Source organism: Pseudonaja textilis, chromosome 5, assembly GCF_049901715.1.
Source record: "Pseudonaja textilis isolate UNSWEBS1 chromosome 5, rPseTex1.2, whole genome shotgun sequence".
NCBI lineage: Eukaryota > Metazoa > Chordata > Lepidosauria > Squamata > Elapidae > Pseudonaja > Pseudonaja textilis.
This window is the reverse complement of record NC_141994.1, coordinates 68,486,844-68,501,425: the sequence shown is the minus strand read 5'-3', so window position 1 is coordinate 68,501,425 and position 14,582 is coordinate 68,486,844. Positions and strand designations below refer to the sequence as shown.

Here is a 14,582-nt window from a genome sequence, read left to right as displayed (position 1 = left end):
TTGGTTCTCTCCTTAAGTAGTTTCCATCGGTTGCTTCTTGTCCTGCCTTCAGAGCTTTGGAGAATAAGTTGACCCTCTTTTCTTGAGGTTGACCCCCTCAAATATTTTCAAATTATGACGAAAATAAAGGAAAATAAGAAAATATTGGTTAGGTTTCACAGACCACTTGATAAATAGGCCTGTTCCATTAACTGCTTATATAATCTCTTGGTAAATGGTAACCATGAATGTCTTAAAGTCAGACTATAACATAGAGGAAAATTTTATTTCACAATTATGACAGAGAGAGGATGAATAAAGAAAGAAAACAAATTACCCATCAACCCTGGACACAGTCGATGCCCAGGAAAAAAAAAAGGCAAATGAAATAATATGGTATTCTCACAGTATTGAATACCAGAACCTTGGAATAATAGTTTAGGAATTATATTATCATAAAATGTCTAGTAATCTCTTCTTGGCCTTTGAATAATACAAGTCCACCCAAGGTGATTTTTTAAAAAAATCTTCTTTCACCCTCTATGACTTTTAATTGCATTTCTGTTAGGGCATGGTCAAAGCTTCACACTCCATTGTGGTTTAAGGGTTCCACTTAACCATCATTCTTAGCCTCTAAACTTTAGGAAGTTTTTACAAGAATCTGCAAAGGGATTGATGCACTCTTAGGGTGTCACATGAGTTAATCAGCATCCCTCCAGCTAATGGAGAGGGCAGAAGGAAGGATGATTTTGATCCTGTCTCATGAACTGCTTCTAGGATGAAAACCAAACAAAAGAAACAAACTTCTTGGCCCATTTATTTGCCCTCAGTCAATTAAACTTTTAATTGATTGATTGATTCAAAATCTTAAAAAGCAGTTGGAAGAAAAGGATTTCCTTGTGTTTCTTCTTTTAAAAAAATATTGCTAAATTTTAAGTCTCTTTCTCTCTCTTTCTCTCTCTCTCTCTTTCTTACTCTCTCTCTCTCTTTGGCTTCCAGAACTACATTTGACATTGTAGCATTAGTGCTTAATGTATACAAACATTGCTAATGCACTAGAATTACAACACTCAATGCCATTGTACTCTTAGCTCAGCCATTAAAAATACATTAATGTTCTGTTTTCTGCAAATTGGCCCCTTTTGTCTGTAATTTATTCAGCAATAACGGCTATTTTTATACATATATTTCCCTGGAAAGTTAATAAGCCCACTCTGAAAGCTTTTGAGTTGTGGAATAGCAAGTAAGTGCAGCAACGTTCCTGTAGTTTTGTCTATATAGTATTGGGGTTAGGTTTTGCATTTTTGTGTATTTTCTAGGGTTGTTGTGATTAAGTATCTGGGAGCCTCTAATTATTCCTGAGCCCTGAACTAACCTCTTACTGGTCCATCTTGTTATTTAACCCATCATGTTTGATGCTGGAAAATTACATTTTTGGGGGGCTTAATTGTCTTAATTAAGCAATGAGTGTGGATGCTTTTGAGTCTCATCAGATGATGATGCCACAAAACAATAGTTGTAATCCTTATTGTTGTTGCAAAACAAGTTGAAAATACACGGGGGGAGAAAGAGAGAAAGAGGAGAGAGAGAAAGGGAGAGAGAGAGAGGAGAGAGAGAGAGAGGAAAAGGGAGAGAGAGGAGAGAGGAAAAGGAGAGAGAGAGAGAGGAGAGAGAGAGGAGAGGGAGAGAGAGGGGAGGGAGAGAGAGAGAGAAAGAGGGAGAGGGAGAGAGAGAGTGGGGGGAGAGAGAGAGAGAAAGAGAGAGAAAGAGGGAGAGAGAGAGAGAGAGAGAGAGAGAGAGAGGACCATAACTGGCCTCCTTTTAGAAACAAAAGTGCATCTTTCTTGTGTGCAAATGTGACCTTTTGTTGTCTTGCTTTTCTCGAAGATAGAAATACAATATGAGATAAGGGAAATCATAAATTATCCTGTGCAAAAATTATGTATGCAGACCAAAAAATAAAAACACTGTTTACGTCTTGGTCCATTCCATCCTTTCCTAGATTGCATGGATTTTGAAAACTATGGGAAGGCATACAGGTCGTCCTTGACTTATGAACACAATCGACCCCCAAGATTTCTGTTGTTAAGCGAGACATTTGTTAAGTGAGTTTTGCCCCATTTTATGACCGTTCTAGCCACAGGTGTTAAGTGAATCTCTGCAGTTGTTAAGTTAGTAACACAATTGTTAAGTGAAGAATGGATGGAAACTGAACAAGGAGAGATTCAACCTGGAAATAAGGAGAAACTTTCTGACAGTGAAAACAATCAACCAATGGAACAGAAGTTGCCCTCGGAGGTTATGTGAGCGTCATCACTTGAGACTTTCAAGAAGAGATTGGAGTCCCATCTGCCTGAAATGGTGTAGGGTCTCCTGCTTGGGCAGGGGGTTGGACTAGATGACCTACAAGGTCTCTTCCAACTCTGATTATCTGTTATCTATCTCTTTATCTGTCATTCCCCATTGGCTTTGCTTGTCAGAAGGTTGCAAAAGGGGATCATGTGACCCCAGAAACATTGCAACCGTCATAAATACAGGTCAGTTACCACGTATCTGAATTTTGATCACATGATCACAGGGGTGGGATTCAGCTGGTATGGACCAGTTCAGGTGAACCTGCATACTCTATCCAGGTCAAGGATGTCCCCAAGATGCTTTTGCAAAAAGCAATTGGACTTTCTTGGGGTTTTTTTTTTCCTTGCAAATGTTTTGCTTGTCATCCAAGAAGCATCTTTAGTTCTGGACGGTGGAGAATGGAAGGATTTATATCCTTTGCAGTCATCTAGTTCTTAGCATACAGTCAGAACTGGAGAAGCTTGTTAAGTTAGTAACACAATTGTTAAGTTTTCAAGGGGGAAAAAACCCCCAAGAAAATCCATTTGCTTTTTGGAAAAGCACCTTTGGGACGCTGTTGCAAAGGTTGCCATGGGCTTCAAGATAACAACTGTCTAGAACAGCGGTCTCCAACCTTGGCAACTCTATAAACCTGGAGGACTTCAACTCCCAGAATTCCCCAGCCAGCTGGAGACAAGTTGTTCCACTGGTTAACTGTCCTCACTGTTAGGAAGTTTCTCCTAATTTCCAAGTTGCTTCTCTCCTTGATTAGTTTCCATCTGTTGCTTCTTGTCCAGCCCTCTGGTACTTTGGAGAATAGGTTGATCGCCTCCTCTTTGTGGCAGCCCCTCAAATACTGGAATACTGCTATCATGTCCCCTTTCTTTTCTCTAGACTAGCCAACCATTCTTCATATGTTTTAGCCTCCAGGCCTTTAATCGTTTTAGTTGCTCTGCTTTGCACTTTTTCCAAAGTCTCAACATCTTTTTTTTTTGCAATGTGGTGACCAAAACTTAGTGTAGTATTCCAGGTGTGGCCTTACTAAGGCTTTATAAAGTGGTACTCAATACATCACGTGATTGTGATTCTATGCCTCTGTTTATACAACCAAGGATTGTATTACCATTTTTGGTTGCTGCTGCACACTGCTGGCTCATGTTTAAGTAATTGTACACTTAGGATTCCAAGGTCCCTGTCAGAGTTTCCGTTTTTGAGCCTGGTTTCGCCTAATCTGTACTTGTAACTTTGGTTTTTTTAATTTTGTTTTTTTTTAATCATGTGACCATGGAGATTCTTCAATGATCATAAGTGTTTTAAATTATGTTTTTCAGGGCCATTCTAACTTTGAACAGCCATTAAATGAATGAATTTACAACTGCTCCTTGCCCTTATAACCAACATCCCCAGTTATGCTATCGAAATTCAGGTGCCTGGCAACCAGCAACTACTTACAATGGTTGCAGTGTCCCAGGATCATATATAACCTTTCCAGCTGGCTTCTGACCAGCAGTGGGGGGATCTGGATTTGCTTAAAGACCATGTGGTTTGCTTAACAACTACAATGATTTGCTTAACTGCCATGGCAAAAACAAATACAATAAAACCATGCGTGATTCGCTTCGCAAATCGCCTTACTTAGCAACAGAAATTCTGGGAGGCCCTGGTGATCATACATTGAGGACTACCTGTGTAGGTTCGAAATAAATACCAATAGTTACGTGGGTATCTTTCTCCTGCTCACCTAAATGTAATTTTTACTCTCCATCGTCCATCAGGGCTGCAGAAGCAGATTGGGTGGGGTTTTTTTTCACAAATGATTGATAAGGTGACCAACCGGCCTCCTTTAGGGAGAACAGTCCTTTTATAAGTTCCGTCCTCTCTTGAAAAGTGTCTTCCTACATGTCCTCCTTTTTGATATTTGAAGACTAATCTGTAAATCTCCGTATTTGATCGATGCCGATCCGATCTGTTGTGTGTGATGCGACATATTTGTATTTGGCGTGACGATTCGTCAAGGCTCGGTACAGTGCGGCGAGACGCGATTATGAGACACATGCGCTCCACACAGGAGAATTGTTTTGAGAGAGTGCGCCCCGTGCAAGTGGCTTTGTTTTTTTTCTTCAATTTATTTGTGACTTCCTTCTCACTGTAAAAAAGGTTGGTCACCTTACGATTAAGCAACAGTCTATCCCAAACCACATTTGAATGGAGAGCATTGTGCAAATATAGGCTGTGTGATTATTGACGATTCAGGGTGTTATGTAATCTTACAAAGAGAGAGAGAGAGAGAGAGGTTTGAATAAATTATGCTTAACTATGCAGAAATATATTTTCCAAATATTTTGGCAGTGCACAACTGACCTTGCTTAAGTCAACTTGAGCAATTGGCTTGGAAAGGCCCCTGCTGGGGTGTTCACTTCATTGCAGAAGATTTGCAGTCATGTTCCCTTAAGGCCCATCAGTGTCTCTTTTTTATTTATCGAGCTGAAAAGAAGAATTGCTGTCAGCTTTGGCCCAGGGACTGAGTTTGCAGTAAACTTTTTTTCCTGCTTGCATTTCTTGGATCCACAAAGGACTGCACTGCAATTGTTTTACATATTTATTTTTAAATAATCAGATATACCTATGTATATCCAGGCTGTTTAACTCCCGTTTGGAGGTAAGCGTTATTATGCAAAGGACTGAAAAAGAATAAACGGATTAAGCGGAATAAATGAAGAGTGAGGAAAATGAAACAGGAGTATAGCTAGTTCAATTTATATCATGGAGTGTAAGCCATGGTTGACCAGAGTCTATTGGAGTGGGCAGCCATCACAAATTTAATTAAATAAGTGGTCAGCATTAGGTGGACTTTTATCTTCTATATATATATATAAAAGTAAAATACTATTCACGCATCATCACAAAATCTCCAGAACTGTAAAGCCTACAAACTTAAAATTTGGCACATATGTTCCTCTTGGCTTCTAGGTGCTCACTAAGAAAGGATTTTTCGAAATGATCTTCAGAGCATTAGTATTTCCTATATTATTATTAACGCATTCTGTTGCTAAGGAGTTCTACTTCCTCCCCCCGCCTGAAAAGAAATCTCTTCCAACTGCAGTTCAGCTAAGTTTCCTCCCCAAAAACTTGCCCCATCACATAGTTTCATAGCACAAGTACCCTACCTACACACACACACACACACACACACACACACACACACACACACACCCCTCCGTAGCCCAACATGGCTTTGATAAAGTAAAGCTTTCACAGGGTGCCTTTAGATAAGATGGAGGAGAGATTGAACAGCATTAGTTGCATTTGTGACACGCGATACGTTGCTTGCTACTTCAAAAGAAAATTTTGTTGAATATGGGCTTGTTTGGCCCAGTATGGAATGCATACAGTGACAATGCAATTTTATCCCAAGCATTCTGCTGCTGTCCTACGCGAGATACGGATTTCTAATCTGGAGACTAGTGTGCAAACTAACATAGCCAGTTTGGTGTAGTGATGAAGGTACTTGTCTAGAAATCAGGAGACAGTTGAGTTCTAGTGTTGCCTTAGGCATGAAAGCCAGTTAGGTGACTTCAGGCCAATCACCAGGAGACTGTGAGTTCTAGTCCCACCTTTGGCATGAAAGTCAGCTAGGTGACCAGCCCCAAACACTAGGAGACTGTGAGTTCTAGTCCCACCTTAGGCATGAAAGTCAGCTAGGTGACCTTTTTCCAAACACTAGGAGACTGTGAGTTCTAGTCCCACCTTAGGCATGAAAGTCAGCTAGGTGACCTGGCCCAAACACTAGGAGACTGTGAGTTCTAGTCCCACCTTAGGCATGAAAGTCAGCTAGGTGACCTGGCCCAAACACCAGGAGACTGTGAGTTCTAATCCCATCTTAGGCATGAAAGTCAGCGAGGTGACCTTGGCCCAAACACCAGGAGACTGTGAGTTCTAGTCCCATCTTAGGCATGAAAGTCAGCGAGGTGACCTTGGCCCAAACACCAGGAGACTGTGAGTTCTAGTCCCATCTTAGGCATGAAAGTCAGCTAGATGATCTGGCCCAAACACTAGGAGACTGTGAGTTCTAGTCCCACCTTAGGCATGAAAGCCAGCTGGGTGACTTCGGGCCAATCACCAGAAGACTCTGAGTTCTAGTCCTGCCTTAGGCATGAAGTCAACTGGGTGACTCTTCTCTCAACCCAATCCACCTCAAAGGACCATTGCTGTGAGGAAACTAGGAGGAAGGAGTATCATCTATGAAGTAGTATCATGTATGAACATTGCCTTTAGTTACCTATAAAATAATAAAGACAAAACAAAAATCAAATCAACCAATAAATATTGTTGTTCATGTCCTACCAGCTTAATTGCCCTTTCAGTATTAACATATAGCCGCTGATTGCACCATAATCCTTACATTCTTTCCACCTCAACTCTTCTCATTTTCTCTTAACTTAGTTAAATAAAGCAGCTTTTTCTCAAACGGGTTCTGTTCCAGATGTTCTGAAATTGCAGCTTCCCCCTTTTCTCATCCCAACACACATCTGGGAGGCCTCAGTGCTGGAAGTTTGGGCTGAAATGCAGATTCTGCAGAAACATGCTTGCAAACATGCTCCTTCCTTCCTTGTTTTAAGAAGCTTCTTCTTCTGTGGCTTTGTACCCTTTTGGGTTGTGTGTCAATTTCCTCCCCAAATGTCTGCTTATCAGATTTAGGGTGAGCCAAGCACACCCTGTGCTCACTTGCGTGGAATGATTTCAGCTGCAGTAATACTTGATTTGCAGCTTAGATTCACACAACATCCGTTAAATGTTGAAAACTTCTGGGTGGATGGAGCTTGAAATAAAGGCGGTGAATTGTGTCAATATAGATGTACAAATAGAAAAGAATATTCGTAGCTCAAGTTTGAACTGTGGGGTCTTTGGTGATCTCTGAGCTTGGTTGTTTTCTTGCAGACATCTCATTGCCTAGCTAGGTAACATCATCAGTGCCAGAAAGGAATGGGGTTTGTTTTCTTTAGTATACAAGTGGCTTGCCCTGCCAGTGTTGGTGGAGAAAGAAGACTGTTGCTTCCGAGAACCAGCATTAATAAGGCAAGCCGCTTGTATATAAACAGAGAGCAATCCCCACTCCCTTCTGGCACTGATGGTGTTACCTAGTTGGGTAATGAAATGTCTGCAAGAAAATAGCCACGTTCAGAGAGCATTAAGGACCCCACAAATCTACTTATCTGCATCTGCAGATTTGCTTTATTATCTTGGCTTGGTATTGTCCTGACAGCAATGCTGAAGGCCTTTGAAATTCAATGAAAAGTAAAATTAAACCCGTCAAAGTGGCAATCCTAAACCCGTTTGAATTAAGATTCAATCAATCTTGCAGCAAGATTCATGTTTACTCTGATATGGCATGCAAAAAGTTTTCATGCATGATCTGTAGGACAGAAGAATCTCAGGGGCTAAAATACAAATAGTCCTCGACTTACAACTGCAACTGAGCCCAAACTTTCTGTTTCTAAGCGAGACTCGAGCTAAGTGAATTCGACCACATTTTATAACCTTTCTCGCCACCATTATTAAGTGAATCTGGCTTCCCCATTGACTTTGCTTGTCAGAAGGTCACAAAATGTGAACACATGACCCCTGGACACTGCAACCATCATAACTATGAGTCAGTTGCCAAGCGCCTGAATTTTGATCACGTGACCTTCATCATGTGATGCTGCAACGGTTGTAAGGGTGAAAAACAGTCATAAGTCCCATTTTTCAGTGCCGTTGTAATTTTGGACTGTCACTAAACGAACTGTTGTAAGTTGAGGACTACCTGCATTGGATTCAGCTTTTTTGTTGCAATGTTTTTTGAAGCCTTTCCTGCCCCTTCTCCTCTCCTTTAGGAGTATCTCTTCTTTCTATCCTTTTATCAATTTTATTTTATTTTTTAAATCAGTTTTGGCCCTTGCCATAGCTGAGACATCCCTTCAGATAGAAGAGGACTTCTTATCCGACCTAGATAACCATGCATTCATGAGCACATCTAATTTACAACTCTAGCAATTTTAAAAAAAAAATGTTAGAAATGGGCCTGTCCATACATGCCACGGATTTTCTGGTGGACGAGGGAATCGTTGTAAAATTAGACTCTGCCATGCAGGGAAAGCTTGGAGCACTTAAGTTCCTTTTGCAGTAATATTTCTTTTCTGAGATAAGCATAATAATGTGTCACATTAGCTTCCACCGTTATGCTTCAGGGCGCAAGGCACTTAGGTGACGAGTGAAACAAGCAATTAAGTGTTTATTATTGAGGTTTGCCATCAGGACTGGTGCCTGGGAGAGGAACTTGTGAAAAATGGAACGCAGGAAACCCACCGTAAAGCTTGTGATTGAGTTGACGTGGGTTTTTGGGGGAGAGCAGAGATTACAAAATAACAGAGTTGGAAGAGACCCTGGAGATTGTGTAGTCTATTCCCCTAGTCAAGCAGAAGACCTATACCATTTCAGACAAATGGTTGTCTAATCGCTTCTTAAAGCCTCCCCGTGTTGGAGCATTCACAACTTCTGGAGGCAAGTTGTTCCACTGGTTAATTGTTCTAACTATCAGGAAATTTCTTCTTAGATCTAGGTTGCTTCTCTCCTTGATTAGTTTCCATCCATTGCTTCCTGTTGTGCTTTCAGGTGCTAGTTTGATTTTTTTTCCCCCCACTTTCTACTGCCTAAGGTATAGTTTTCAACTTTTTCTTCTTCATGGACTGCCCTTAAGTACCTTTTGTAGCCATGAACCATGGTCACGGACCACCAAGACTTAACTCAAAATTTAAATCGTAACATTTCTTCAAGTCTTCATGGGGCATGGTTTTAGAAAGTAACATGAGAAAAAAATGGTATAATTGGATCGAATTAAGACAGACAGAAATTTAAGGAATTAAAGATAAGCAACTTATAGATTAAATGTATATATTCGCACAAAATTGTAAATACGCACAAAAGATAGAAATGGATGAGATGGATGTAACAAAACTGTTAATGCCATGATATTTATTTTTTGTTTTATTTTTAAAATATACAAAAGACTAGTAAAGTTTATTAGGAAGGAAGGAAGGAAGGAAGGAAGGAAGGAAGGTGTTCCGGACTAGCAGGCTCGAAAGCCTGCAACTCTGATTGGCCCGCGAATAGCAGATCGTGATTGGTCACCGCAGACTGATCCGATTGGCTAGTAAACGGGCTGCCGCGATTGGCCCAGCCAAGAGTGGCAAACTCAAATCGCCTTCATTGGCTGCCTAGCTGCAGCCAGCCCTATATAAGGGGCTGCTGCGGCTGGGATTCTTTGCTCAGATCTGAAGTCACAAATAAAGAGCTGTTGTTGCTATCTGAGTCTTGCCTCTGTTCTTGAACCATCCTCCCAGATCTAACAGAAGGAAGGAAGGAAGGTGAGAAATATCCCGTGCATCAGTGGTAGGATTCAAAAAATTTAACTACTGGTTCTGTGGGCATTGTTTGGTGGGTGTGGCAGGGGAAGGATACAGTAAAATCTCCAGTCAGAGGTGGGATTTGCCGGTTCTCTGAACTACTCAACATTTCTGCTACCGGTTCTCCAGAATTGGTCAGAACCTGCTGAATACCCACCTCTGCTGTGGATACAGAAGGCAGTCAATGGTCCCACTAGTTTCACTCTTTGTAACCCAATGGATGAATAGTTTCTCAGGATCTCCTGTCCAAAACTACCTTTTGGAGTTCTTGTAGAGTCCTATCCATGCTATCATTGGTATTATTAGGTCTTCTTATTTTCTCAGTTACTTTTTCTATTTGCCTTTGCCTTTTCCAAATATTAAATTCCTCTTCAAAGATCTCCCATTGCCATGGCTTATAGGAACCTCAAAAACTTCTCAGTCTCTGCCTCTTTTAAGAGTCCATGGAGACTCTTTAGAGTCATCCAGGTCATGGTTTTCAGGAGGCAACCTGACTTCCTTGTATAAATCCTTCCATTCCCCCACCATCCAGTCGGAGCTGAAGAAGCTTCTTGGATGAGAAGTGAAACATCTTCAAAGAAAGAACAAGAAAGTCCAGTTGCCTCCTGTAAAAGCAGTTTTGGGGTGCCTCTCTTAAGAGCTCTCAAAATTCAAATCTCTGGGTAAAAAGAAAGGAAGGCGCTTTGTATATGGTTTTCAATATAATGTATTGACTGTTTGTTGAAAGAACCAAAGAGCATACCTTCAGACTGGACCATTTGCATTTGAGAAGGCTCATTTAACCAAGGATAGAAAAGTGACTTCACATTTGTTGCACATTTAACCTCTAGCCACCATCAAAGTCTTAAGTCTCCATCATTGAGTGTTAATAACTTAAGTAAGTTTCTTTACGCTTCTTTCATGAACTGATATGAAAGTATGAAATGTAGATCCTTTAAAAAAATAACAAATTAAAAGGCTTCCTAATGAAGTAGAAGACCCTCTAGTTTTTTTTCTTCTTAAAACCACTGATAAAACTGCAAGCATTTTCAAAAAAAAAAAAAAAGCATTGACTTAGTGCAAAAGGGACTCTCATCAGTAACGGAAGCTGAAGCCTGTGACGAAACCACAAAGGAAATGGAGAGGCCGTCGTGAAACCTTTGGGTTTCACACACACTCAGAACTACCCAAACTGTTGCAGCGCAGCAAAAAAAGACGTGTGAGGAACTGGCCATAATTCTCAGATCTGCACCAAGACATGAGGTAATGAGTCATTTTGCCTTTTTTCCCCCCCGTTTCTTAACGTGTCTTCTATTTTCATTTGTGAGAAGCTTCTCCTATGGGATCCGAAAGGTGCTGAGATGTTGAGCAGCAAGTCCCACAGTAGAGGCTGCCCTGCAAAAATCGGTGTCGTTCTTCTTTGAAGACTCGGTTCTGGTTGTGGAACATGGCAGCAAGCGTTAGAACAATTAATTAATTCACCAATTAACCATGAATGAATTAAAAGTCAGACCAATTAATTAGCAGAACGGTTTGCCTTCAGATGCTGTGGGTGTTCCAACATCTTAAGATATTGGACAACCGTTTGTTTGAAATGGCGTAAAGTCTCCTGCTTGAGCAGGGGGTTGGCTAGAAGACCTCCAAGGTCCCTTCCAACTCTTGTTACTCTTCTATTCCTGGGTTGAAAAAAGGAAGGGCTTCTTTTCATAGAAGGTAGCCTAACCCTTGTCCATGAGGTAGAAAAATTTGAAATTGCTAAAATGGTTTTCACAAGTTGAAAACTTTTTAACATGTCAGAGATCCTGTTGCTTGTTCTTGGGGAGATGTTGAGTTTCCAATTTTTTGTTTTTCAATTTGTTGATTAGTCCTGCAAGTGTTCCAGAGGTTCTGAATTTGTTTTCCTCAGAAAACACGATCCTACCGCTGGAATAATCAAGTAACTATATTGTTACTTAATTATTATAGTGCTGTGGAAATGTTACTCTCACACCCATTTTGAAAACTAAACAGAGTGTATGTGGGATCGGAGGCGATTATTATGGTTCGTTGTACAGTCAGCCAGATGTTTAAACTGGATTTGGCCTTTCTGTCCATCTGTCGAGTCCTTCCCAAGGATTCTTTGCAGAAGTGCCACCAGTGGATTAGCAGCCATGTTGCGTTTTATCTATCTTTCACTTTTATTCGCCTCCCTCTTTCTCTCCTTCCTCTTTTGCCTTCTTCTGGTTTCCCTGCTGATACATTTGAAGCTTCTAGGATTGTTTCTTGTCATGTGAAACTACTGCTTTAAGAACTTGATATGAATCATCTGAAGGGATGGGACTATCTGTACCCTCTTTCCGTAACCATAAAAGAGATTCTGAATTTCAAGTCCCAACTAACTGCTGTTTAGTTTTTCTCTCTCTCAGAAGAGTTCATCTATCTCCTTGAAATATTTGATGTTACATATCTTAACAGCCGCCAGAATAGCATATGCACAAGTATGGAAGTCACCTAATATCCCTAGTGAGGAATTAATATTATAAAAAATAATGAAAAGTGCCAAAATGAATATGCTCACATTGAAATTGAAGGAAAAAGAAGATTGAATATTTCTTTATTTGGAATAAATGGTATGATTGGCTAACAAACAGAAATAAGATAGGAAACTAATCTGTAAGAGACCTCAAGAAAATGAATTGTAAATATGTAGAATATATAAGAATAATAATTATGGATAAAGTTATCAATCAATATTAGATAAATGTAAATATAATGTGTTAAGCTAGATAAGATAAGAACCTGCATAGATGTCAAAAAATGCTGTTGAAATCATGATGTCTTGAATTGTAATAATGGAAACTTAATAAAAATATATTTTTTAAAAAAAGAGCTTCTACTTTCCGGACAACTGCTTTAGAAAACAGCTAAGGCAAGAGATTTACCTTCAATGCTCTGAGTCCATTAAATTGCACCTTACCTACAGATAGTCCTCGACTTACATTTAGTGGTCGTTCAAGTGAGTGGCCTAGAGGTAGAGCTCTCGTTTTGCACCTTACATCAGTGGTGGGATTCAACTTTTATTACTACTGGTTCTGTGGGCGTGGCTTGGTGGGTGTGGCAGGTCAGAGGTGGTATTTGCCAGTTCTCGGAACTACTCAAAATTTCCGCTACCGGTTTTCCAGAACTGGTCAGAACCTGCTGAATGCCACCTCTGCCTTACATCCATGATGGCAAACCTATGGCACGCGTGCCACAGGTGGCATGCAGAGCCATTTCTATGGACACGTGAGCTCCAGCCAAACTTACCTGCACTGCGCATGCGCGCACCTCCCAGATGATTTTCGGCCCATTTGAGGCTGTTTTCGCTCTCCTCAAGGGAAGCCTCTGCAGCCTCAGGGAGATTAAAAAACGGACCTTCCGGAAATACCAGAAATGACGAAACGGGCCCGGTTTTTGGCCTCCAAAGGCTGCAGAGGTTTCCCTCGAGCCTCTGGGAGGGCGAAAACGGCCTCAAACGGGCCGAAAATCAGCTGGGAGGCGCACGCATGCGCAGTGCAGGTAAGAGGGTGGGCCAAGAGTGTTGTGCGTGCATGCGCGGGAGGGGCGGGACACATGGCATTGCTTTCGGCATACCACAACAAAAAGGTTCACCATCCCTGCCTTACGCGATTGTGATTCCTTGACTATGTTTATACAACTAAGGATTGTATTAGCTTTTGGGGCTGCTGCCACACACCGACAAGCATGAAGCTAGACAATTATGAAGCGGGAGTCATAAAAGAGAAACTTATTTTTTCCACTGAAAACACTTCGCATCTCCCTTGGAATTTTGCATCCTTGGAAAGTGCTCTCCAAACAGGTCTGATTACGATAAGTACAATACGTGTTTTTGAAAATTGCTTCTTCTGTAAAGGCACTATGGGAACCTCGTCAAACAAAATAACGCCAGCGTTAGAAAGAGTTCTCTTTCAGGAGAATTATTTTTTTTTTAAAAAAAGGAGAACCCGAGAGAAATAACATCTCGGCAAATTGCATCCTTGTTCCTCTGCTACCTTTTTGTGCAAAGCCTGACCTGTTAAAGGCATTCTGAAGGACACAGGTGTAATGTGTGGAAGCAGTGTGTGCCATCTGCCTTTGGTGTACATAATGATGGCTGGAAGTAATGACCCCCAACTCGTTGCCTTTCAAATGGGCTTGCTTGTTCTGCATCTCTGTTCCAGTGAGGTTGGCAATTGGGTTTGTCTACAGGTGAGTGACTTAGAGAATCTGGAAAATTCCTGCCAGTTTACAATACATTTGAGGATGGAATGCAGCGTTAGAAATTGCATCTAAACTCAATGAAGGAACCGCCAAGCAAGCTAACAGTAAACAGGTCAACCAAAGAATATCTAAGATCAGTTCCACCTACACGGAGAGGGCAAACCACTAAGAGCAGGGGTTCCCACCCTGTGGGCCACTGCCTACTACCGAGCCGTGGCCTATTTGCAATTGGGACGTGTGAGTGGCTCGTTGATGTGTACGCAAACATCTCTCCTCTCTTTCTTCTCCTTTCCTTTCCTTTCCTTTCCTTTTATTTTCTTCTTTCCAACCACCCACCCTTCCTTCCTTCCTTCCTTTTTTCTTTCTTTTCTTTCTCTTTCTCTCTCTCTCTCAATCGATTTCTTTCTCTCTGTCTTAATCTCTCATTTTTCCCTTTTTCTTTTCTTTCTATTTTCTTTCTCTCTGTGTCTCAATCTATTTCTTTATTTCTTGATTTCCTTCCTTCCTTCTTTCTTTCCTTTTTTTCTTTCCATCCATCCATCCTTTCTTCTTTCTTTCATCTCTCTCTCTGTCTTAATCTCTTTTTTTCTCTTTCTTTTTCTCTCTCAA

The 14,582-nt window shown here is 40.9% G+C and overlaps 1 protein-coding gene across 36 annotated transcripts in view; it reads left to right on the top strand.

Moving 5' to 3' along the window:
- The window catches only part of CELF2 (CUGBP Elav-like family member 2), a 555,045-nt gene that overhangs the window by 306,086 nt on the left and 234,377 nt on the right, over window positions 1-14,582 (top strand). For 7 of the 36 annotated variants that reach the window (XM_087935307.1, XM_087935305.1, XM_087935297.1 and 4 more), the window contains exon 1: window positions 10,885-10,997. The exons of 27 other annotated variants lie outside the window; for them this stretch is intronic. In XM_087935307.1, the coding sequence (XP_087791433.1) occupies window positions 10,993-10,997 (5 nt within the window). In that variant the 5' untranslated portion in view covers window positions 10,885-10,992. Of the gene's footprint in view, window positions 1-10,862; window positions 10,998-14,582 lie in introns of those variants that run through there. 2 more of the 36 variants (XM_087935308.1, XM_087935310.1) reach the window with 2 other exon arrangements.